The sequence below is a fragment of the Atractosteus spatula genome, chromosome 5, assembly GCF_055471065.1.
Source record: "Atractosteus spatula isolate fAtrSpa1 chromosome 5, fAtrSpa1.hap1, whole genome shotgun sequence".
NCBI classification, from domain to species: Eukaryota; Metazoa; Chordata; class Actinopteri; order Semionotiformes; family Lepisosteidae; genus Atractosteus; species Atractosteus spatula.
The window spans coordinates 49,690,912-49,718,474 of NC_142710.1; the positions used below are offsets into that span (position 1 = coordinate 49,690,912).

The 27,563-nt window shown below is 36.2% G+C and overlaps 1 protein-coding gene across 13 annotated transcripts in view; it reads right to left on the minus strand.

Moving 5' to 3' along the window:
• foxp1b (forkhead box P1b) overlaps positions 1 to 27,563 on the minus strand; it is a 194,094-nt gene that overhangs the window by 73,662 nt on the left and 92,869 nt on the right. For 9 of the 13 annotated variants that reach the window (XM_088917906.1, XM_088917901.1, XM_088917905.1 and 6 more), the window contains one exon: positions 23,292 to 23,473. In XM_088917906.1, the coding sequence (XP_088774032.1) occupies positions 23,292 to 23,462 (171 nt within the window). In that variant the 5' untranslated portion in view covers positions 23,463 to 23,473. Of the gene's footprint in view, positions 1 to 23,291; positions 23,474 to 27,184; positions 27,539 to 27,563 lie in introns of those variants that run through there. The other 4 variants (XM_088917902.1, XM_088917900.1, XM_088917899.1 and 1 more) reach the window with 4 other exon arrangements.

The window sequence follows — 27,563 nt, forward strand, 5'->3', positions numbered from 1 at the left end:
GTTTAACCAAGAGATGGCATGTGTAGATCATATTTAGAGTTATGATCATTGATTTGCTGAAAAAAATAATATAATTCTTTTTCACCACACCCAAGCTAAACTGAAGGTTACAGGCCATGATGCTGTAACAAATCTACAATCTACGCTTAATGCTCTGCAAACTAACATGGTATCTTTAGTGCACAGAAGTTGTAAGACTTTTCAGACTTCAACAGAATTTTAACTGTAAAATGTCCAAATAAAAAGGGAACCTTTTATTCTTTTCTTTAAGACTTGTTTTTCTCCTCAGATAGAGTACTCACTAAGACAAGCAAATAGCTTCTGGCTTCACAGCTCCTTAATCAGGATCTCTTTAGAAAAGAAGAAGACCTGTATTTCCTGGCCTTGCATTTGATTTTTCACATATGAAATAAGGATTTTACAATGAAAACTAGCATGACTTGTCTGCCTCTCTAAGATACCTTAAATAAGACCGTTAAGCCGAAAATCAATTAAATTTTACAAGGCAACCAATCACTTAACAACAAGGATCACATTTTTGCAAGGCTCTGAATTTGGCCTGATGCAATGGCTATTATATGCACTATTTTATCTTTGACTAATCTACTGCTTATTATTGTCATGCTGTTCATATTAAAATGCGAACAGAAGCACAATACAGTTGCCACTGCATCACATTTGCATATCTACAAGTCATTTCGGTACAGAAACATGAAAAAATTAAATGATAAGCATATAAAAATGCTTTTCCTTTGTAATGACAAAAAACATTATGCATTTGGCACCCATAATGATTTAATAAGGTCTGCCACTCTAACTTTTTTCCTCTTGATTTTAATATGGAATAAATATGAAAGGTACTTTTGGAGTAATTGTGATATCATTATTCTGTTTAGAAAGTGAGTACTCAGATTAATCACAGAAAACCTGATTAGCAAAGTGTCAGTATTGAGTTACAACATAGAAATTTCTTGCAGGGAATGGTGAGTTCACACATTGAAGTAATACAATTCCACAGTTCAGAGCGAAGAAAAAACCTAGGTCTGAAAAAAACAGTTTTTGTCACTATGTCTGTGACCACAAAGACACTAAACATTACTGTGATTTCAATACTACAATAAGCTGGACCGCAACCATGATTAGATACATCAAAATAAATAAGTCTAAAGGCAGAATGAGCCGTTACTGAAGTCTGTAAATTAAAGTATACCTCTGATGTTGAAAAAGCCCATGAAAAAAATACTGTTTTTGTATTGTTTCAAAACTAAAAATCTGATCAATGATTTTAACAAATGCTTGTATATACTGTTTAAGTGCAAGATGCATTACATATAAAAAGTAAAGTAATCCCATGAATACTACCTGAAAAAAATATTTTCCAAGAAATACTAGATGAATGTATAATAAAAAATGTAATTCTACTTACAGTGTTTTTCAGACATTTCCTTAACAGGGTTTTGAAAATGACAAACAGAAATATTTGATCAAATTGTTCAAAATAATATGCACTGCTTAAGACCTGGATCAACCGCACAGTCAAAAACTGGTGCAGATGCTTCCCAATGGGAATGAAAACATTTTGTTTTAATCAGAATATACACCTAAATCTTTACAATTGAACTTCCATCTGTTCAACGGGGTACCTGATACTCCAGCAATGAGGCTGAAGAATAGGCTAAACAATAAAGAGTTTCAATCATTACAGCTTTAGGCTCAAGTGGACTCTCGAGTCTGCTGTGCAAATGGGAGGCAATTTATCTTTTCTTTGGTTAGAGTTTGGAGTCTGTGATATCCACTTTATAAATAACAGTTTGTATTGTACGGGGATCATTAAACCATAAACAAAAAAAGAGGTTGAAGAAAAATGGTCAAAACATTTTTTTTTAATGTGGGCCGTCCTTTTTAAGATGTGAGAAACAAGATTTCTGGGGGGGCAAAATGAACATTCCTTCAAGGCAAATGACAAAAGTAACAGTCTGAGTGACAGAGTGGAGATCAGCTCCTCAAAAAAAGTCTCTCTCACTACTTTCGTCTGCTTATATGAGCTGGATGTGGCACTGAATGAATGAATTCACCTCAGGGACATGTTTGTTCTGTTGTTTCCGTTTTGCGTAATAATCCACAACAAACCAGAAAAATCTTTAATGCTCTTGGCAGATCAAAAGCTGTGATGTGCTAAAACGCCAGGGAATTTGTGCCCTTCCCCTCCTCCAGGTGGAAAAGGATTACCATCCCTTCTCTCTCTATTGAGTAATCAAGCATTTCATTCCTCAGCCTGCCCCGCACTGCTGATTCCATAGGAAAGGATGGAAGCCAAGATAGAAAGATAAGATCAACTGGACCAATACAGTGGTTTGCCTTTTGATGGAGCTTCATTTAAACTGTTGCTATATCTCTTCTAAGAATGTCTGAAGGATCACACAAGGCTTCTGTTATAACCACTGCTCTTTTTACTGGCTGGAGTACTGAAGTAAAAGAAAATAGCTCATTTTAAAAATAAAAATCGTGCAGTTTGCAAACCTAAAGCATTCAATATAGAAATGTACCTACGGTGGTCAGCAAATAATTTCATAATCTCCTTCCTGCACATTTGAAACACATTTTCTACAATCCAACATATTCTGTAACTCAGAGTTCTAATTATTTTTCCATATGTCCGTGAAACAGAGCATACAGAGAAGCGATCTGGGCTCTGGACTTATAACTGGATGGTTGTGGGTTCAAATCCCAGGTGTGGCACTGGTATTGTACCCTTGAGCAGGGTACTGCACTCAGAACACTAAAAATGCACCAGCTGTGTAAATGGGCACAAACACAAGTTGGTTTGGATGAATGTATAAGACAAAATAAATCAATAATGATAACACAGCAAGCATTTCAGTTTGCCAATACAAAACATTGCATATACAATAATGAGGACAAAAATGTCAAGGGGTCGTAGAATTAAGCATGAGGGTGAACCAAAAAATGTAGTTAAATAAAAATGTTCTCATTTGAGAATGCATTACCCTTCCTGTGATGTATTCCTGTGATGTAAAATTGTACCGACTGTTTACTTGCCTCCTTAAAATAAAGTTGCTTTTACAGCCAGGTCCATTATTAAAGCATGTGCAGGAAATATTTAAAAAAAAAGAAAATGCAGATAAAACTGAACTAAAGAACTAGCTCTGCAGGAATCAAGGGCATGTCTGCTCTACTCTGAGGTAACACTAAATGACAGGCTGCTGTTCAAGTCCATTAGCTGCTATGTGATAGGAGCACATCTACCAGCACACGACCTGTGAAGAATCTTAGATCTCTTTAAATCTTTGAATTGGATTGCCGCATTAATTCTTTAGAACTGTAATCTCTCAACCAAGTCAAATTACCCTCATTAACCGTGCAAGAAAACTGCCTCTGTAATAAGTTTAGAAAAAAAGTATTTATTACCAATAATCACCCCATTAATAGGAGGCAGCGTAAACTGATTTTTTTTTCTGCTGATTAGGTATAAAAATGAGAAATAGGAAGGACATTTTTACACTGCGCATATGAAGCTCACACTCTTGAGTTATGTTTCTTGGGCAACTACACACGCTACAGAGGTAGCAAAGCACTGTTACGTCTTTTGTGGGTCTGCCCTTCAGTTTATGCGCTAGCCCAGAGCAGCACGTCTTTGAATGTGGGACTGCAAGCTATTTCAATTGCATAGATTCTATGTGTTCTCTTTCTTCTTTTTTTCAGCATGGAATAAACCTATTACTTGTTCCTTTGCAGCCTACGCATGCTGACGCAGCTACCCACCTGAACTACTAGATTCTATGTGGGTGAGCTTATTACTTTTTAGGCATGCGATGGTAAAGGTCTGGCCAAAATCCTGATTCCTGGTCATTTGAACTTTGTACTGTGCTTTTTGCTCTTGATTTCCCACCACTCAAGGATTGTGGAACAACCAAATTATAGAGATTTCCCTGTTTAGAAACATTTCAAACACATGGGGATCACTGATTCTAACTCAGCTCTAATACATTTAAACCCATAGAAAATTCCAAGACCTTCTTCTGAAAGTCTAACAATAACATTACTTTTCAGAAATACAGCTATGTGTGGTTAACAGATGTTTAGAATGACAGAGCACTGTAATCCAGATTTAGATCCACTGTTACACTTTTTTCAGGAAATTGCCTAACACTTCATCATATACTGGATGATGCAACATCTGCAACCAAACTCTACCTTTCTAAACATAAAACCAAGACGAAAATATTTTAATTTACAATGTCACAATTTTTTCTTATAATCCTATGTATGAAAAATGCAGTGACCTGTTTATCATTTACAAGTAAAACGTATATAGACAGACAAACTGGAAAATATTTTCAAAAAGTCTTATTTGTAAAGAAACATTCTTTACACTGTGAAACTTTAACGGTCCCATGTTAAATGTTTGGAGAGTATTTCTGCATTGTTTAAATGTGTATTAAATACTCTAAATATGTCAAGTAATAGAATAAAGTACAGCGAGCATCATAACAAACTTGTCACTCTATGAATGTATGGTATTAGAAAAATAAAGCACAGTACATGATTTTAATTACTGATTAAATGTTTTTGGTGTCATTTTGATGAATTGATCAGTCAGTTTGGTCAAACTGTGAATACATTCATGTGACTTTGACACAAGCAATACACCACGCCATTAATAGGAGAGCAGAATGAGCCTAGGGTGATAAGGTGATTGAACCTCCTGGATGTCAAACCTGATAAAAAGTAAGGAAGAAAAATACAAAAAGGAACAAGCCCTGCTTATCAAGAGAAAAACATGTTGGTGCCGTCAGTAGGGTGGAGGCAAGTGTGTTTGCACACTGTTTGTTCCATGTTGTCTGGAGTGTTAAAGGCTAGCAATTTCTAACCTGGCTAAAAGTTACAGCAAAATACAATTAACAACAGCCCACAACATCTTACCTGGTCTTGAGTGTCTAACTGCCATAGAACTTCCCTTGTAGTGTCTGGCGGTAACAGACTTTATGGCACTACTACACTGATCTATGTCCTGGGAAATTGTTGTCCTTCCCGTGGGCTCATCCTGATTTTACAACATTCCAGCAGGACAACACAGGTCATGCTGCTTGTGTAACAATAACTTACTTATAAGATATGAATGTATGACAGACATGTTGTACATGTCCTGTTCAATAAGATATGAGCTCCACTGAAGATCTGAGGGATAAGTTGAGACAACTTGTCAATTTGGGTTCAGAGACCAGAGAACAGGCACGTGTTTCCCCATATTTGGAACAGGATCCCACAAGACAGCATCTACAACCTGGTGCAAAGCACATGTAGATACATACTGTAGCTTCTTAAGGTAACCACACAGAAGCTGCTTTCATGTCAATTTCACAGTAGACCCACAAGGAAGAGTCTCTATCTCTGTCTCATCAGTTCAATAGAACTTTAGAGCACCTTCTAGAAACTGAACAAAAACATTAATTTCCTGATAACTGTGAATTTATTGCAGTTGGAAGTGATACATTTCTTTTGATGTTCTATATACAGTAATATACATCTCTCACACTTCTGTGCGGAAATGATCAATTTTATATTAATTCAATTGTCAATATTCAATTTTAAATTAACAGCTCACACATGGGGCAATGACAAAAGGCATTCACTCAGAGGGCAGGTTAGACTCTGCAGTCCAGAGTTTGTTGGTTCAAACCAGGGTCATGCTTCTGGCTTAGCCAGGTGCAACAGGGACCCCTAAGAGAGGCAGGGAGGTTGGCTAAAGTTCCCCAACATGTCACATAACAGCCACCAGAGGAGTTGCGAGTTTGCAGGGTGTTACTATCTGTGAGAGATGTGTCAGTCCTTTATTTGACACTGACCTCTGCTACTTCCGCTAGGGGCTTGCGTTGACAACACAAAGCAGATGATGACAATGCACAGATCCCACACACCTCCCTTACCCAGTAGTAATGTGTCCACTCTGCAGTCTGATGTGGTCAGTTCTCCAGGGCAATCACACTGCTGCTGCAAGTGGTGATGGTGGACCAGAATTGCCAGTATGTTGACTGGTGACTATGTGCTGTTGGAGGTTCTTGGACATTAAACCAAGGTCTTGACTATTTGGTCATTACTTTTTGAAAGAGCAGAGGTATCCTAGCCAGTATCCTGGCTAAATTAATGTTTTGGGCTAGTACATATCCTAAAGCTTCCCCTTATTTCAATTAGTGAAATAGTTTCTGACTTTTCCATCTGATCTCCTGTATAGCTATGCATAATAGCTGCCACATGTTAACCAAATGAGAGCTGCACTTCGGTGAATGTTCAGGTAGTTGGTGCCTTCCTATTCTTCAAGCACTTTGACATACTTTGGGTTGAAAGGAGCTACATAAATATGAGGAGTTATTACTATAGTTGTAAGAGAGCAGTAGCCATAAACTGCACTGAATAATGACATTTCATTCCAAAATTACAGATGGGGGGAGTGCTTCAAAGAGATCTCTTTTTTTAAAAAGTGCTGTTGACATTAGATCTAAAAGATACTTCGAACATCATATTCACACAGCAATTATAATTACACAGAGTCTCAGTCATTCATTTCTATCTTCAGTTCATTCTATCTTCTATAAACTGCTACCATTTCTCTTTTTCTCATCTCTTAATGGAAGAAAATTTCATCATAACAAAGCTGGTAATATAATAAGAAATGGAATTTCTCAACTCATAGAAGGGACTGACACAGCTATCTTAACATTCTTCACTGTAAAACTCCAGCTGTTTAAAACTTTGTTTAAAACTTTCAAAAACCTCATATTCTAAAAAAAAAACATTAAATGGATAGATAAAAAAACATCAAAAGTGATATATTTAATTGAAGAAAAAGTAACCTGAAGTGTTATGGTATGTTTAATTAGGTAACCGGCTTTATCCTTTTTTCTACTTATCATTTTTTCAATTAAAACTCCACAAATTGAAAAATCAAGAGGAAAAAGGCATGTATCCATCCATCCATTTTCAAAACACTTCATCTTCAGCTTTGGAAGCAGTCAGAGCAGGGCAGACACATAGACACAGACAGCCTTACACCAGGGCCAGTTTTCCCAGAAGCCAATTAGCCTACCACAACGTCTTTGGACTGTGGGAGGAAACCCATGTCAAAACAGGGAGAACATCCATACTCAATGCAGATAGCACCACAGGTCTGGAATTAAACCCAGGGACCCTGCACTGCAAGGCAGCAATGCTAACCACTGCACTGTCCAAAAGACATTTACCTGTATTTCAAACAACAAAATTCTGAATTGTAAACCATGTAAACCTACCCATTACTATTTCATTATTAAGAAAAAATAACATCACTGTAGTTTTCAGACAAGCTGCCTAAAAATGAAGCAAATATGTATAAAACAAAGCAATATGCCTACGTAACAGCTAGCATGTTTGCGCACATCATTTTCCTATTATTTCTGAGCTCCATGGTTAGTTTCAGTAAACATAACAAAACCTAATTTACAGTGATTCTTCCTTGGCAAGAAAGCAAGTTGAGACAGCATTGCCCTATGGCTGCTGTTCTCTTCAATAACTTATTACCCCAACTATTATCACAACCACACCCGGATGTTACAAGAGTCTTTAATGATTCACACTAGCTAAGTAAGTCCTCAGATTTGATTCACTGCGACACAGACAAGCAAAAAGCTTCAGGAAAAGAAGGAACTGTCTGCTTGCTCCGCTCCGCACCTGGGAGAAATGGCACCTCCTGAGGCTACGAGTATCACGAGATAAAATCCATATTGCAACGGAATGAAAATACGCATGATTAGTTAAAAAGAAAAAAAATGTCTGTACAGTACTTCTATTGATGTGTTTCATTTCAACAGCTCTGCATTAACATCAGGTGTAATCATGGTGCAGTTCGATGGGTGGATGCCAAGAATGTCTATTATCAGGTTTCTTTTAAACTAAAGCTGTTTACTTACACTGGTGTTTTGTGTTACTGTAGTTATCACCGGAATTCACACAATTGTGAACACTGTTCTTAACAAAATAATTACTAAGGTAACAATAAAAACAGAAAAGCAGTGAATTTCCCATATGGTAAAATCTTAAACTCAAAAGTGTATAAACTCAAATGCACACTTCTAAATTCACACCTATTTATAATAAAAAATATAATACATACAAACCACAGTTCTATTTTTCACGGGTGTAGACATTTTTGGGTCATTCAAGGTTAAATATATAAAACTACACTGTGCGATAAAAATGAGAAATTTTACTAAAGCATGCTATAAATGTACAGTCATAAAGATACTTATTTCTATTGTGGGTCCAATTCGGGCCGTTTTTTTCCCCTCAACATCTGTTTGAAATATGTAGCACACAATTGTGTTCCTGGCTGCAGCTCAGGTGGTTAAAATAAAGGACAAACAGACTACTGTGTGTAAACTCTCCTCCAGCCCTGAAAAATGTTATTAAGTCAGGAGCACGGCAAATACTGCAGCTACCAAGTTTATAAGGGCCGTGGAACTATCAAAGAATGATCCGGTTTTATTAACTGGAATGGCCGTGCAGTGATCTGGTTAGTTGGGAGGATTGCAATGTGCAACAATTCTTACTGTATGACTAGGAATGGCAGTGCAAAAGGTGTTAGGCCAATTCTACCACGTATTGTTTACCATTCTTAAGAATAATCTATAGCTTAAATTCCCAGCTCTGCTTTCTCCTGATGTAAATAGCTTAGATTTAAATGCTCATTGTGGTCTCGACCAAATAGCAAGACCAGCATTGCTACAAGGTATCAAATTTCAAATAAACTTAATACATTTTTCATATATACACACCAAAGAAATTTTACAGGAATACAGTAAAGATGCCCCCTAGACAGTGCTGCCAAAAAGCAACAAGCACAGCAGGAGAGAAGACAGGAACGAGGGATAATCTTACATCAATGCAGGCAGAAGGAGACCCCAATTCCCCATGGCACCTTTTTCAATTTAACACAACACTCAACAGGATTTTGGTCACTCTTAACTCCCCTACTTATCTGACACTTCTACATTAAAAATACTAGCCATGTCATGATTAAAAGCTTTCACTTTTTTTCTGTCTAGCTAGTGGTAATGTGAGATGGCTTTCTACTTACTTCTAAACCATCCAGAAATAGCCCCTAGCTTTTCACACCTATCTAGATTTTAGCCAAAGATAAGGAAGTAATTTAGTTTTATTCTGCATATTATTTCCCCCTATTCCCATTATTCCTACATCTGGGAGCTGTTTTGCATGGAACTTATCATTCAAACTTAAGACTAAGGATTGTTTTAGTTCATGCACCAGCGGGAAGCATCATATGTGGTTGAACTAAATACCACAGGTAAGGTAAGGGGAGCTCTAGGCACGATTAAATGGTAGTGTAGGGGATTCCAATATCGGCTCACTGGGCCAGATCTTATCCTCGGTTTTCATGGCATTAAGAGGACAAGATGGATACAAAAGCGGTCCATCACAGGGATTACCTAAAGCAATACTGGTCCTGGAGTCTACAGCCTGATGGACTGGGACAAGTGGGGTCAAGTACCTCATTCAAGGTACAACAGCAGGGTCTGCAGTAGGGACTCAAACCCACAACCCACCAGTTATGAGACTTTCCCACTATTCTATACGGCCCAGAGGTTAAATAATAAGAGGGGAAAAAAAGTCTGAGAAATATTTAAAAAAAGCTTTTTGTGCTAGTATTGAACTCTGGCCTTGTTAATGTACTGCCAAAGTGTTTCTTGAAAATGTCAGCGTGTCAAGCCTAATACATTTTTAAAAATGATACACTTCTCTGAGTATTTCCGCGGCTCATAATTTTGCACCGAAACCAGCAGTTCTTGGCTACATATTGAAAAGTCCCAACATGCTTCAGTGTGCTTTAGTCTGGTGATGCCCTCACTTGTGATTTTGTAGAGGAGGCTGAAGTGTACAGAGTATTTACTGATCCAGTTATCTTGTCCTGTGACAGGCAGAATCAATCAATCACTAGGCTGTGCTCCATTCCTGTATTCCAGGCACATTGCTTCACTTCAGGATACGAGATCACAGTGTTAGCCAGCCAAATTTGATCAACAAATGCAGTTCCCCTGTGCCACAGCAATCTTAGATGAAGATGTTATTATGTGGAACTGAGCAAAGTGATAAAGACACTACAGAAAAGGATAACTCCAGGTGGAACCTACAGACTGTCTGTCTCAGCATCTTAAAGGCATGCTGTACCTTTTCAGAGGGAAAACAGTACTTGTGTACTAAGAAAAACTGCACAGGCAGTTCCTTTTGTATGGTTTGCAACAGATTACTTAAGTTAACAGTTTTAATATGTTACCTTTGCTGAACTTAACACTACGGGCTATATAGTAGAAATGCAAATACAATCTAACTGCTTGCATTTCTCTACATGTATATAAATCAAAGACGACAATTCTGGCAGGAAGATTTCTAAACAGTGATTTCCAGAAATGCATTCACAAAAATATACACATATAACCAAGTTTGCAAACTGCAGAGAATGTGTAATCACTGATCAAGAAAAATAAATACAATGTAGACACTACTGCAGTTAAGGCCATTTTAATTAACTGCATTAGGCTGAGTACCCACAGTGGCGTAAAACATTTTCAAATATATTTTAAGAATAAACCTTGAATAGCTGGCTTCTTTTCTGCTGCCCTACAGATATTTTACATTATTCAATCCAAAATACCATCTTTCTGATTCTAACTTTCTTTTGCATTTAAATGTTTAATAAGGGCCTTTGGCTATCTATGGGCACAATTATTAGATATCCGCAGAGAGAAATTGAAAAATTAATCATACTTTCCATTTTGTACTTCTGTAATACATAGGAAATCTAGTCTAAATGCTGCATTCTAGCTTCTTTTCAATCTTTAACTTGAACCTGGTAAGAGACTATTTAAGAAGCTTTTAAAAAGGCCACAAATATTAATAGATTAAAACACGGTTTGCCATTTCTTGCATGTAGGTTATGCAAGTTAGAATTATTGTTACTATTTTGTTCTTAGTGGTGGCAAATATAAACATTTTATTAATAGTAAACAATTAATGCATCTCATCTGTTCCTAATTTCAAAAGATATGTATACAGTACATATATAAATAAGAATATTAATAATAAAGCAAATATAATATAGCAAAGTTCTACAGCTCAATGGCCAACCTTTCATTTAAGTTGATTTATATCACCAATACTTTTTTCTCACATTTATGAAGAAAAAAACATTTTGATGGATGGATTAAAACACGTCTATATGATAACCTAGATGAACTTGCCTATTTACCCAATACCACGCACACCCCTTTTACCAGCGCAACATCCATAATACACTAAATAAGACTGTAAAAAGGTAACAATTAATCAAATTACCTCTCTATATAGTTGAGGTAATGCACTGGATTTCAATAGCTGCATTGCGCTGTTTCACTAGTCAGTTTACAAAGCCTCCATCACAGCAAATTCTAAACAGATATTCTCTAACACAATTCTTATGTTTTGCCTAACAGTAAATGGCCATTTCTGCCCCAGCATCATCTAAACAACTCTTTTAACATTTGCCCAGAAGCAGTTCTTTGTCCGGTCCCTGTCTTCTAACGCATGTCATCCAAGTCTAATCAAGCATAAAATGGTCATAAATATTTCTTTCTGGTAGATTTCACATTCACATTTCATGCAGGGACATGATATTTTTTTTACTACCTCCAGGGAGTACCTAATGCAAAAACCAGTTACTTATATTCAAGGCTCATGTTCCTTTTGTAAAATGCAGAACATATTCTCAGCTCCAAGTAAGAGAAAAAGGCACAAGGGGCTGTCTCATTTTCTGTGCCATTTGCTGGCGTGCTTTCATACAGACCCCATTACATCATGTCAAATACTGTAAACAACCAAATAACAAAATAGCCGCCCAATTCAGAAACAGGGAAGGCATCCTATTATAAAAATGAATAGGCACATACCAGCAGTTAGAAAAAGGGATTTTGTATCTTCTGAAATATTATCTATACACACAGATATCCCTAGAAAGCAGATCAGGATTTAAATCATGAAAGTAATAGATCAGTAGCTATAAGGCCCATGACTGATTGGAAAGTGAGAGACTGTCATTAATTTTATATATAACAAAAATCATCTGAGCATAGGGAACACATACAACCATATAAGAGCAGAAAAGCACGACATACAGCTATTGGATACCTAAACTTCTTTCCCCAAACATTTTTTTTCTAGGAGGAATACACCATCCATGATAATGGAAGGAATCAGTTTTTATTACAGTCAGTTTAATCACTGTTTAAGCAACAGCACTGCATTTATGCCCATGTGAATGTACATTAAAAGAAAAACAGCAAAGGCTTAGACCACTGGTCTTTTGCTTACTGTTAGGCTTCCTGGAAAATCATTTTCATGTCTTTTTCTCTCTCCTGTATTTGACAAACAGTAACTGAAGAAAAAAAAAACTTCTCTACAACTGAATGTTTCATTTATATAGTTTATTTAGTTTACTTTGGTTGAAGCATCCCTTCAATTTCTGCTACTATAGATAGTGAACCAGAACACCATTCTCAGATTACCACACATAATCACACTCTGTCAGCAAAGTTCTGAATCTGCTTTTGAAAAAAAATTAAATAAACTTCACCAGTCTTATGAGTCAGAACTCCTTTTTTACCCATTCTTCCACATCAGGTCTATGATTATTGACATAATCAAGAAACAAAAAGCTTTTTGGCTAGCAAGAATAATAAGTGGTGACAAATAAAAGTAAACTGATCCGATTACAGATCTGTTGCGCTTTTGTCATTTAAAAAAGGTAGCTAGTAATGCATGTTCATAAATTATGCAGTAGGACAGCCAGCCAGTCAAACCAAGTATCCTTCACACTGAATAGTGATTTTATCAAAGCTTATAACAGATGCTGCTCAATGTTTTCTCAGCATCCATCCAACACAACAGATTCACAAGTTTGTGAACACAATCACGACAAAATAAAGTGGAATATACTTTGTATAGAGTGTGAAAACTGTTTTTTTTTAACCTAACCTACTGTACGATTGAAGGGGTTTGGCCTAAACGTTTTTTCCTGTTGGTTTGTTGTTGGAAAGACACGCAAGCTAGGAAAGGTTCCATTCAACAGCCTTCTACACCATATTATGCTGCCAGACAGCAAGTGCTTTTTAGTACCATTTTAAAACGTTAAAGCAAAATTCACAAGGCAGCTTTTTTTTTTTACTCTATTCCTGAGGGAACAATATCTGAAGACAGCGTGCTAACAAATGCTTTGCAGTAAACAGGCATTTTTCCTTGTGCTGTTAGTACCTTTGAGTGTCTGCTCCCAGCCCTGTCGTCCGTACTGCCTTTCTACTTTGAAGTTAAAGTACTGAATGAGCGTTGACATCTATTATCCAGAGTGTGCATGTAGATTATAAATAAGAAATAAAAGCCACTTTCAGTACACTACTTTTGCATTAGCAACCTTTTCTTTCCTATTTTTTACAGAACTATCTTATCATCAATACCTTGAAACATGGCTTCTGGTGTTCCCTACAGATCCTTAAATCTGAGAAATGCATGCTGCAACAAGAATTAGAGGTTTATTGAAACAAATAAGTGTTTTAATGGAAAGAAGGCCCCAGTTTCAATTTCAATAGATCATTTAACCCTTATCTGCCAAATTCCTCTGGGCCCATTATATGTTAATTGGATCTACACTGTACTTGCATTGGGGGTGTTAACAAGCACAGCCTATGAATATTAATTACCCTGAAGTTTTATGTGTAGGAAATACTTTTCTGATACATATTAATTTTATAAAGTTTTTAAAGTAGAGCTCTCATTAAAAATGTATAAGCCTTGTGCTTGAACATTTTCCCAAGAGAAATTTTGTGCATCTTTAACTTTATCTCTTTTAAATTGGGTCAAATTGGCCAATCTTAAAATAATAGCTACTCATAAGAGCCTTTATTATTTAACTATAGACAAACATGACAATCCAGGGAAAGATTCTACCCTGAATTTGAAAAAAAACTTCTATTAAAACATTATGCGCTTCTGTTGTCAAGAAATTCTTATTTTGTACAATGATATTAAAGTTATTATCTAAAAATTATAAGAGCAAAGCATTTTAAGTTCCTCTGCGGCTCTGTTCAGCTCACACTTTAGTTCATCTCCCTTATTCACGTCTCCAAAAAGCAACACAGAAAATTAGATTATTTGATACATGTGCAAACACTACAGTTTCTGAAATACAGTATGCAACGTCTTTACATAAAGACACTACAGTAAATAAAAGTGTTATTTGAAAAGGGAAGACTGAGTTTTTTTTCTTATAAAATGCATCAGAAATATATTAGACAAAATTTTTGTGAATGCAAAGATGTCTCAAGTATCCTATATAATACTGAAATAACAGAGACATTTCCCAGACCTGTCACTCAAAGCCAGCTGTTCCAGACACCTGGTGAAAGTTTAGTTTCCCTGTTCTATATGTATTCACAGCACTGTAATCAAAGAAGGCTCTGACCAGCACAGTAGAATGTCTTCCTGATCGCTCCCCACAATACCTAATGATACCAGCATCACAGCAGGAAACCCACAAAGAAACATTTAACAAACGAGACATACCGAGACCCGTATTAATGTAATTTGGGGAATCAACAGTCCCATATGTTAGACATGTAAATAGAGGAAGCTCAAAAAAGAGACATTTCATTTTTCCCCATGTTCTCAGACATAGGCCTTTTCCACTTGTCAGCTTTACAGTGACCATTTAACCTTAACCTCCATTATCAACAATGTTTCTTCTTTCATCTCCTGGAGGTAAGATACAGTACCAAACCTCTTATCTTCACACTAAACTTTGAAATCTTGTGCATGCATGGGATGTAACAGGGTCACCACATTACCTCATTGTCAAAGAACTCCTCAAATCCTTTACCCTTATAAATAGGGAAAGCTTAAAACCATAAACAGGATGTAAAGCAAGAAAACATTAAACTATTCCATACTCTTGGGACCTGTCCTACCTGGTTTCTTAAAGAATTCCTTCCACACCAGATGACAGTGTGAAGACAAAAATACAAATAGTTTAAAATGGCATGGCTTATCTGTCTGCATCTGAAATTTAATACCAAGGGCTCAATCATGGCTGCTGAGAAAAGTTTTCAGGCACAGTGGCTTTCCAAATTTATACTTTTATAATTTCTACCCGCTGTATATTAAAGAAGCTGAGAAGAGGGGACAACAGTTACCAAATGATTGCTGGCAAATTAAAGTATTGAAGAGCAATGATCATTGAGGTATTGCAAAAGCAATGTTCAATTGCAGTAGAATGGGCTTGACACAATGATAATCAAATACCTTTCCTCCTAAAGTTTCAATGACAAGTTGAGGAAAAGTCACCAATTATTATTTTTCCCTCATGCAAGCATAGTACTTTTACAATTTCATCTCCATCTGCATAATTATTAATCAGGTCACACATCAATTGCTAGAACCACCAAAGAAATTCAACCTGCAATAAAACTGTCATCTGTCCCAGTATAAAGACAGATGTTGTAAGTTGTGTGATAACATAATTAATCTGTTCTGTGAGGGATTCCATAAAATTATTTAAATTGGAAGAGAACTATCATTTTACCAATAAAACAATTTAGGGCAATATGTAGCATCATAACACTGATCTTAGCTTTTTCCTATGACTTCAATAAGCTGAAGTGTCAGATTTCTTTAACAGAATTTGACAGTGTTGAACCACAGGAGTACCTGTTTGTACGATGTGTACTACAATTACTGTGAACATGTCACAGTATAAATATTTTAAAGATAAAATGGTATTTGAAAAGGGAAATGCATGTTCAGAAGATCACAGGTTGCATTTCTGCTGCTTTGCACGAAGATAGTATACAAAGTTGTAATCAGCCTGTTTACAAGATAAACAGATATTATACAAAGGCACCACAAACTGCAACAAATCTTATTTAAAAATAGATATGTAAAAAAGAAGCTGCAAACTTTTATGTCTGGGATTATGTGCTAGATGAAAACTCAAAACAAATATATCCGCTTATATACTAAGACAAAACAATTCCTTTGCCTGTCTGAAAAGAAGGAAAATAAATTGTGTATGAGAGCTGTAAAATCCCTAAACTAAAAGGTAACTGCATTATGCTAGAGAATGATTTGATAGACATCTCAACAAGCAAAGCATGGACCCAGCTTCTTCTTGTAAAGAGGGTAAAAAGCTAACTGTAGACAGCACGCTACAATATACAGGATGAGCTTGATGAGTCTATAGTCTCGTGAGTCCTGAACTATTCAAAGAGTGCAGGCAACGGTTCCAGTGGAAAATAAAAGGACATCTGAACAACAGAGAGCTCAACTACGTCGTGCAGTTCCCACTTTATCTCTTGGAAACTTTTCTAGATTGAAGGGAGATGTAAATTACTACTGACTGAAGTGGGTGGGAGAACATTGGATGTAGCTTCACATTTCAGCATTGAAGCACACCGCAAAGTCAACAAGAATCTGCCTCACGATTATGGACTGCACAACACAGTCACCTGACGTAAATCCGACTAGAACATTCGTGGAGAAGGAAAATGACCAATTAAAATGGTCTTAAAAGTTGGATATATCACACAGCGACAATCACCTAAATACCACGGAAAAAAATGTAATAAAACTAGGACACTGGACATTAGATTGTGGAATTACTTTTGCTTTTCAGTTTGTTTTTTATCATTCTGAAACTAATCTAATGTTGAATTTTACTACACTGCACAGTTCTTATTTTGCAGGGTATTGCCAGGTGGTATTTCTGAAAGTATGTACGTGATTATTATTTTTGTTTAGAACTGCTGTGTTTTTCTCTCTCACAGCTCCTGATTTAGGTCAGACAGTTACTATTGAATCTAGTGCACCACTGCAGATTACTGCCATGTTTTCCTGGATCTATATTCATCCCTTTTCTTTTGCTATGTGATCTTGGAATGCAAACACCACAGCTACTGGTGTCGTGTGGAGAAACACCATGGTGTCCCTGACTATCAATGCTGTCCCACACATAGATTGCCTACAACAGGGGTCCTTGCTCCACTGGATAAGAAAGGCAGGTACTGGTACCACCCATTCAGACTAGGCAGCATTTAGCCACTTGGATCTCTGGGATGCACAGGTAACAATGCAATGGCTGGATTTATCCTGAAACACCACCTTAATTCATTCTGCCAGCATGAAGGCTTTTTTTTTTAGGAACCACTTGGGAGCTAACATTCTGCTGAAAATATGTAGCAGAAAAATAGGTTTGTTTGAAGATCTGCAGGTGACTGCAACTGTTATCTACTGCTGTAATGAATAGGAGACACCCGGACTGAACCGGCACCGTGAAAAAAAAAGGTTAGAGCTCAGTATGTGCATCTGAAGCTTGAGTTATTTGATATCTGCTCCCTAAAAGCTGGGGAAGAGTATTTGTTTTGCTAGAGACACTTACTAGAACTGTGAACAATTTCAGAAGAAGTTCAGAATACTCTATGTAGTTTCAAATACCCACTACCTCTGTTAAATTTCGAGAACACTTATGAGCTTTAGCAGAAAAAGGTAAGGAGAGTCTGGCACAACTATAGAGCCGGTAATTACTAAAAGAAAGAATAACCTTGTATTCATTTTTATCATGCAATCTCCTATTGCTGCCAAAAGTACAATGCACTCTTAACAGCCATGCTATAGGTCTGCATTATACAAACATTCTGTGCTTGCTCAGCACTATTTGTCAATAAATGCAAGCAGTTGCACAACTGTGACTTTTTTTTAACATACAAGAATACTAATGTGAGCATAACCATTCAAAACTCTTTTCAATTTTATCTCTCAATTTCCAAGAATTTTAGAATATGTAAAAAGACCAGACCATTAAATAAATAATGAAAATATCAGAGTAATAGTAATTCTCCATTTATAAAAAATGTATGAAAAAGAAAGCATTTAAAATTGTAGAGAGTGGCTTTTATTTATAGATTTGCATGTAGAAATTCTTTAATGTATGATTTACACAACCTGTCACAGGTAATTCAGGAGCATTGTACTAGTACCAATGCTGTGTTCTAAAGAAAATGAACGCTGTTACTTTCTAATTTAACACATATTGTTAAACTGTTAACACACCAACAGAATGATCATCTGATCAAATTTAACTGTCCATCGTAAGAAAAATGTGAGGAAGTTAAAGTACTCATATATATTAAATATTAATTCATTGCTTCCCATGTGTGACAGTGCAATCAACACTCAGTTTTCTTTAGAAGAAGTATTTCTTGCATGTTTGTCAATAAAAGCACACAAAAACACCGAATAAAGTTCACTGCCTTTACAACCCATACAACACCACAAATTATCCTAAAAATTACATTATAAGCTGAAATGAAAGTGATGAAAGTGATTTGTCCTGAAAAATGTTCCTGAAAAATGGGAAATGTTTCTCCCTTTAATATCGTGATCTCAAGATTTTTTTTTAAAGGTTGCTATCAATAAGGCCATCTCTTTTCAATGTTTGTTTTCTGTTTTGGTCACTGTTACCTCCTGTTGCAAAATCAACAACAACAAAGCACGAACACCAAAAACCACAAATCTCTAGCGATTGCAGAAATGTACCTTTCTTTCTTTATCGCAGTTAGAATCTTCAGTTCCTCATTAAAAGTACTTGCTAGAAACCACAACTTCAGTTCCATAAGTGACAAAACAATGCAGACACTGAAAATGGAGACCCTTCACAACAAAAGGGGGCATCGTTCATTTAAAAAGAAGGTATAGGCGACTTCTTCCTCTTTCAGGAAAACTGTTTTACCGTGGCTCTCCCCTATTCTGCAATAGGAACTCAAGGTTTCAAATGAGAGCACAGCACGTAAAAAGTTTATTTGATTTTCTGCTCTGCAATGATTTGCTTTTATCTGAAAACTTGGCAAGGCTTCCTTTATGTCTGTGGAGCTGAAATAAATATGTGTGCCGTTTACCACATTCAATTTGTTCCCAGTAACAGACATCGTTTTAGTTCCAATCGGTAGTCTATCCACAAGAGCATGCCAGCTTATTTATGTTAAGATGTGCAAGTGAATTGGGAAATTCCAGTCAGAGCGCACCCTGCACACATCAAACAGGAGACTCTGGCCAAAAGTTTACCACAAGTCTTCGTCTAAGCAAGTGAGAGAAGTTTGCACAAAGAAAGGGTTAGTAACAGCAACCGTAGATTGTTGCAATTTTCTAATACCCCACATCAACAAGTGCAACATTTCAACAATATTTTCCAGGAACCTGCAATGCATCATTTCTCTAAAGTTCTATGATCTTTAAACTCACAAAAGCTACAAATATGCAGAAGTTCAACAGAAGCCCAGCAAAAACACTACCCTTTCATAGCTGTTTTTTAAATGTGTGGGAAGGCTAAGAGGGGCAGAGCAGATGTGCTACATACAGAAACATGATGTGAGCACAGTAAAATTGCAGTTCATTGCCTTCACTGCGGTACCAATTACTTTTCAGTTCCCTGTGAAAGGGTCAAACAGGTGCCTGATATAAAATCTATATGTAACTTTTACAATTGCAAAAGGGAAAATGTTTCTCTTTTCTTAACTTAATTACGTTCTAATAAGGCCTATGGTCTACTTACCACACTTCTAACTATTCTAGAAGATAGATTCTCCTGTCAAAATCAAGATGATCAAACAGATTACAATTATTTTTATTCACTATCTTTATTAATGAGGTCTGTCTTTCATAGTTAAATTCTCTAATAAGAATGGATGATATGTCACTCAATAGGTATGTTGTTTTTATGGACTCAAGTTAGTTTCAAATAAGCTCACTTTTACTTCAGCTTGTTTTTTTTCTGGTTATTTGATGAGAAATTAACTTGTTTTTTTAACAAAACAGGCCTCAAACTGCACCATATTTACCAAATGGAGGCATTCAAAAGCAGGTGCTATTAAAATAAAATTAAAATACCGAATTACATTTCATAGGAATTAATAAACCTCAGATTAATTCAAATCAACTAGACCAAACAATTTTCTTTTGTCATTTGAAAGGACCCAATAATTCAAATATCACTAACACACACTAAACAGTGGATCATGCTACATCTATTCCACTTGCTGTAAGGCAAAGTGGGAGTCACAATTAAAGCCATTTCATTTCACAAGAAAAGAAAAGTGACGTTATTACATTAATGATCAAAGTCTTTACAATCCATGTGAAAATTAAGGTCTTATGAAGCATAAATTATTATGCACAGACAAGTCAAAGGAAAATAGTGCTTGTAAAATTAAAGAAAACAATCTGAAAGAAAGGTTGTTGTTCGAAATGGCAGCTATGATGGCTCTAGAAAGCACAACACAAATGTCAGGGACGCACAGAATCAGCCTACAGTGTCTGAGTAATTGTTTGGATTTGAATTGACCCTGTGTACTGTCACAAGATGTTCCTTGCCTTTAATAGGGTGCATTCTTAAATTTTTCAATTATATAATGTATATATTTACAACTAGCATAATTAATATTAGTACCAAATGGTACCGGAACAGCCTGATCTGGCTGAATTGATTTTCTTAAAAAACAGACAGGTACCCTCCTGATATTTGTGCTGTTTGTTTTTAGGTGTTATAGGTGACTACATGTTTCTAGTTAAAGGTATCAAAAGAGAAAACATTGAGGTATCTACTTTACACAGGTTTTCCATTGTTTAGAAGACTCTTTATGCACTGTGAAAGTTTAAAAACAGGATGTGAAGCATTTTAACAAATAATAAGTTATTCCAGTTAATGAACAACAGGAGCTTCAAATAAATGTTGTACTACTGCTAGACAAACAGCAGCAAAAACGTAATGAAGAATGCTACAGAGAAGGTGCAATAACAAGAGATTAGGGATTATTATTTTCATAACCTTAGCTTATCATTCACACAGATGCATGAAAAAGAAATTATCTTTGAGAAATGGATAATCAGGATTCACATTCAGTCTAGTTTTGTTCCATACATTAAAAAGAGCTTTAGGGTGGCACTGCTGAGTGTTAAGTAAAAAAAATCAATTTTAATAATATTTTTTTTCAAAAAAGAGTTTCTTGTAGTCAGCCCTGGTGTAAGTAAAGAAAAATCTCTTGGTGTCAAGTGCACATCTAACATATTTCACTGTTCTCATTCTATTCTTCTGTCCCACATTAATCAAAGCTGTAACCCCTGTTGTCTTTGCACAGCAAATCAGAATGTGCCCCTGGCAAGGAATGAAGGAAAAGTCAACAGGAATTAAGTTTCAGTGCAACTGTTTACTCAACTGTGGCCTGCAGTTATTGAAATTTTATCCATGGTTTTGTGTGACTGCTGCAGTAATGAATTCAGTATGGCTGTGATTTTCTCACTGACGACATGCTCATTTCAAGTAAAAACCTGCACTTTGGGACTGACTGAGGCAACTGGATTCTGCAGCAATTGAAACAACAGATTTCTGAAAGTGCTTCAAGTATGCCAGCTCTCAAGTGTAAGTGTTGGGTGGAGCTTCCTGCTATTGGAAGTTGCTTAGCCTGAGGGGGAAAAGCAGGGTACCTGGAACACTGTGCAGTTCTAAGGATATATACACACCTACATTTTTGCAGAACTGCTGCTGTTTGTTGAAGTTACAGAATTATTTATCTGTAATCTTTACACAAAAAAAACATCTACTATATGGATGGAAAGGTACTTTTCCAGTATCAAGCCTTGTTTCCAAATAACACAACCTGATCCCAAGGGTACACACTGACTGCAGAAAGTCTAAAAGCCACAACAATTTAAATAAATCAACAGCACAATATTAATTAATTCCCTTATATATATAGTCTTATTTTGGATGTACAAGAACTAGAGGAATTTAAATGCAAGGTTAGGGTTATTTCATTCACTGCTAAACTAATTCATGCCGCTTAATGCAGTGTGGACATTAGAGGAAGTCTCCTGTCTACTGAATAAATCAGCACACAACACCCCACTACACAATAGTCTAGTACAGTAAGATAAATAATACAGGACAATTAAACTTAAGGTCCAGACTTAAGTCTCTGAAAACCTCTTATTTGATTGCTTGGAGTTGATCTAAGGTTTATTTCAGACTGCGTGGAGCTGTTCCAATTCAATTGCTCAGACTGACATGAACAATAGTTGCCTTTAATTGCATTATTAATTTAAACTCACAATCGAAGCACACTTTTTCTTATAAGTGTGAGTACATTATTTGTTTGATTTTAAACCCAAAGTAATCACCCAGACTTGTACTGTTCCAGTAGTTTAAAAAGGATTATGGGCACTGCTTGTAACAATACAGGGAATACAAATGATAAATAATTATGGGTTTAACAGTAGAAAATTCTCCTGACAACATGCTCAAACAATAAATTGCACAGTACAGCCTAGAGATATGCCTCGGATAACATAAGACATCGTGATCTTTTCAATGCTGCTTACTTAAATATGCTGTCACTTGGTGTGCACAACCCTGTCACCCTCATAACTAGGGTGTCTGTTTTCTTCAAGTAGGAAAATGTGAAAATGTTTTGGACTTCTCTAATAATAAGGCTGCTGTAATTCACTCAGATTCTTTGGCTAGACATATGAGATTACAACATCACTTTGTGTACAAGCCATATTTTTCAGCAGATAAGAAAAATCCTCTCATCTCACTGGATAACACATCATCCAGGCTGTCTAGATTTCCTATAGCACCTAGCTATTTAAAATGTGCCGGACTACTCCAAATAAATAATTGAATAAATAACCACATATGGTACAGTAAACACGCTTATTCTGGATCAGCCACACATGCAAATACTAACTTCTAAGCTAACCCTAATGCACACAGCAAATATTGCAAGATTTCTAAATGTATATTATTCACAAGGATTATTATACCACGTGATTAAGAAAATAAAAAAAAAAGTTTATTCATATTTTTTTCTTCAAGGAACAATCTCTGTAAAGGCTTGTTTTATGTTTACATTATTTCTAACAAAATGGATGTGAAGCTGGAAGTTCAGACGAGCTCATCACTCAAAATGAATGCCACCCAAGAAATACCAATTATTAACAAAAAAGAAAAAAAAATACCATTGGACCAAATGCAAAAGACCTGTTAGATGACAGCAAATTTCATTTCTATTTTTCTATTAGGCAAAGAGCCTGGAAAGTACAGTTTCTTCCAAAATAATTTAGCAGAATATGACAAGAGTGGTGAATTTGTGTACCTGTTGCTGCTGGAGATGAACTAAATCAGCTGTGGTGACTTCAGCAGAGGGGGTCTCACCATTCGCTCGCACTTCTCTCAGGCTGCCTTCTGTATAGTGGTTGCCACTGTTTGCTCCGTTCTGACTGGATGAACTGTTACTCGTCGCCTCAGACCCAGATTCTTGCATCATGACTTAAAAACCTGAAATGAAAGTCAAAAAGCAGCTGTTAAAACAGTTGCCGAATATATGGAGACAAGACTCCTTTAAACTCGTGCCAAACTGTAAACATGTGTCATTTCCTTCCACACAATTTGTCTTTTATTACGGGTTTTCCTACTAGTTTATGCCTGTACATTTATTTGTTTGCTTGCACTACTTTTCGCAAAGCACAACGGACTTCACATTCTTTTTCCACATCGCAATGAAATGCTTTTTTTTTAACCCGGCTACTCTCAAGATATTTCCATTCTTAACCAAAATGAAAAGTAAAAAAACGAGCTTCATGCAGGTACCTAACACATTGTCAGACTCTCCAGTATGGAAAAGGCATATAAGGCGTGATAATGTCAGTGATACACAATATCATTACTAAGAATTTGCCGGGCACAAACATCCTCGCAGCACCATAAAATGTCTTAGAACTAACTATATGTATTTACCATGGTATAGGCCCAAAACCACAGCAAAATGACTTTCTAATAAGCAGTAGGGTGGAGGACTCTCTAAGCTTTATGAATCACCATGAGAGAAGCCGATTTAAAAACTTTTTCGACATTAACTCCCGCAGCAAGTTTATAAAAGAAATATGAAAAGCATGATACAATCTGTTAAATCATAACTATAATATGATGAAGGCAGTGGAGTAACTTAGTTGAAAGGGACTTATTTTTTTTCTTTTGATGACAAGTTTGAATGGCAGACTATCTTAGGAAATGTAGAAGTTTTTATGTCTTAGAGGAGATTAATATATTTTTTTGAGTAAAGTTGCACGGAGATTCAGATCCTTATTCTAGGGCAGCTAATGAAGGCTGACCAAGTGAGGCAGAAGTAAATTAACTTGGCTGATTAATTATTTATATGAAGCAGAATAAATGCCCTTAAAACACTGGGCCTAATCATGAAAGGAGGTGAAAATTGAACTAAATGCAGATTTATAACATTGCATTTCACTGGCCTTTAATAGGAAGCCTGATAAGTGCTAATGTGTGTTCGGTTAAGTGTCTAAGTTCTCAAAAAAACATAGGCCCTCACCTTATTTTTTTGTCAGGCTGTCTATAAACTCAGTAAAACATGCCTGCTCCAAAAGACAGCCAACACCCTGAGACAGAGAAGTAATCGCCACAAACAGGAATACAAAAAAGCAGATACTAGTCTATCATTGCTTCTGTTCTAATTTTACACAATTCATGTTGTGCTCATTTGAAAATTTAGCAATACCTACGCACTGAAATTTTTTACTCTGTTTTGATAGTGCTTCCTTACAAAAATAAATAAAAAACACCATAGACTCACCTATCAAAAAATATCAAAAAAGAATTACAAAAACATGAAGGGAAATGCTATGAGTCTTCTCTTCATTACTGTAATTCCTATTTGTAAAAAAATGACAATTGTTTCACCTTTAATTAAAAAAAAGCAGTTCATTCTTACCGCACATGCCTATTTCATTTATGTAATTTAATGTTTCTAGAATAAGGCTATTACAGTTTGCCCTCCAGAATGGACCCTCGTAGTCCAGTTAACTTTAGAACGAACTAATCACTGCTCCTGATTTTCAGAAACAATTTTAGTATGGTTTAGAATTTGGCCTTTGGTTTCCAGACAGATGTTGACCTGACTCACCCTTCCAGTCTGGCAATATTACAGTTTATATTGGGATTTTCCAAACAAGGAGTGAGCGAGAGGGATGCTGCAGAATGAACACCAGAAAGCCTAAAAACATGCAAATCATCTAAAATGTTAAGTTGATTTTTTTTTAAATCAAAGCACCAGCTACAAGGTGATCATTTGAGGATATTTTGAACAAATAATGTTTTCAAAATAAGGGAACTTGTCATTTTAAATTGTTCTACAAGAATCTGCTCTTTAAAAAAAACCCCATCCCTGTTGAAAATACAACATCCAATACACAGTCAGAAAATACACAATGCTTGTAAGCCTGTTTTAACAATGCTAGAAATGAATGCAATGGTTATTATGCATGCACTGTCATTCTATGCTAAATTTTCATAATTATAACGGAAAGGCGTAAATTTTCTAAAGCATGGCATCTCCAAAAGTAATCAAGAGAATGAGCCCGAGGGCTATTTTAATGTATGCAAAACTAGTGACCCACAATAAAGCAGAGGAAGGCTACAATGAATGCAAAGTAATGCACACATGCTAAGGAACCTCTCTGATGAGGGACGGCTAAAATTAACACCCAATTAATTTTCGAATTGACAAACAAATGAAACCCATAAATCTACTTTCTCATTAATTTTGCCATGGAATAATTCAAAACTGCAATATCATGACAAAAAAAAACTGTGTATTATCCATCATAAATATCAAAAAGATAGCACTAAAAAAAGCATAAATTATGTATATAACCTGTTGGTAAAAATGATAAATGTTTTATCAGTTTTATTGCATTGTGCGTGTTTCAGCATTATCAGAATATAAAATTATTAAAGATTTCTTCAGCAATAATGATGTGAGGATGTCCGGCGTAAGACAGTGAGAAAACATCTCAACAGCGCTGATATTGCAAGTGAATCACTGTCCAATTTATATGGAAGGCTGGAATCGCCACACTCTCTGCAACAAAGGCTGTTTTATGTGGCTTTAAAAAATAAAATCTGATTTGCATCTTGAGATACAACCCTGTACGCCACAAAAAAATAAACAGATTTGTTTATTAAAAAAAACATTTAACAGAACATAACATGGAAATGACCTTCAAGCAATCTTACTAAGTCAGGTGTCATTCTTGTCCAGTATATGACTTCTAAACAATTGTTTAGAAACAACAAACAATGATCATGGAAAACATGCACAGTCGATGTTTCTGTTTGTTTTCTAAAGAATATAGGGAATACACTAATAACACTGCGACACGCAACACCCACCTGCCTGAACAAGTCTTGATTCTGAAAGAAATTAATAACCTGGTTCTAGAGACCTTAAACATACCATGTGGCTTATTTTTGATTGCAGTTCTTTACTAATTGAATTAAAACCTTTAATATTTTGAGACCTTAATGCACTGGTGGAAAATGGAAGCTAACTTTAAAACCCCAAAAGCAACCCTATTCCACAGCTTCGGGATGAATGAAGATTTTGCATATTTTACCACTGACATTAAGCAATTGCTGTCTTCGGAAGACAAATGCATAGCTTGCAAACCACACTCACAACAGTTCTTAAAAACGGCAAAAAGAGAAATATACTAATGGATATAATGGGGAGAGATGAGAGAGAAAAGAAAAAAACACTCAGAGGGAAGAAAGCCAACTTGTGTGATTGTTTAGCTTCAACTTTAACAGACTAGACAACACTGCAGGCTGTACCTGAATATTACACTATAAGAGCTTCCCACTCTAAACTCAAGGTCTGCAAAAGGTTGTTGATAGGCATATTATGGCTGCTGTGTCTAATGATAACCCTGCACATTAAAAAGAACAGTTCCCATTTTACCCTAAGTGTCCTCCTTCACAGGGTTTCCTTACACACTCTCATGCTATGCATACTCCTCACCACAATCTGGTCAGATCTATAGGGCACAACTTCCCCTGACTTACATTTACTACACACCCTTTTCCCAATAGATCAATGCTGCACTAACTGCAGTATAATCAGCACAACCCACACCACAGGTTAGGTCCTGCTGGTTTGTACAGCGTGTATATATATATATTTAAACACCTTACCTCTGCTTCAAGCCACCAGTTTAAATCCAGACTTACATAATTTCTTGCAAAGCCATCTAATGCTCAAGAGTTTTTTGTGAAGAATTTCCCTTCTGTCTTCGAACAGGAAACAAACAGAGAGATGCCATTCCCCTGAAGGAAATCTTATGGTGAGACCAAACAATTTTCTAATCTTGCTAACCACTTCACCAAAAGTTCCAGATAAGCAAAGCAAACCTTAGACTTCTTGAGCTGCATTCCAGGGACAAGTTCCTTTTCTCTTTTTTACCCTAACCCCCCCCCCCCCACTCCTTTTCTTTATCAAGACACCAGGCTTTTAAGTTTCTTCCAGACCTTGCAGGGATAAATGGGGCTGGGCCGCTCACACCAGCAAACAAAG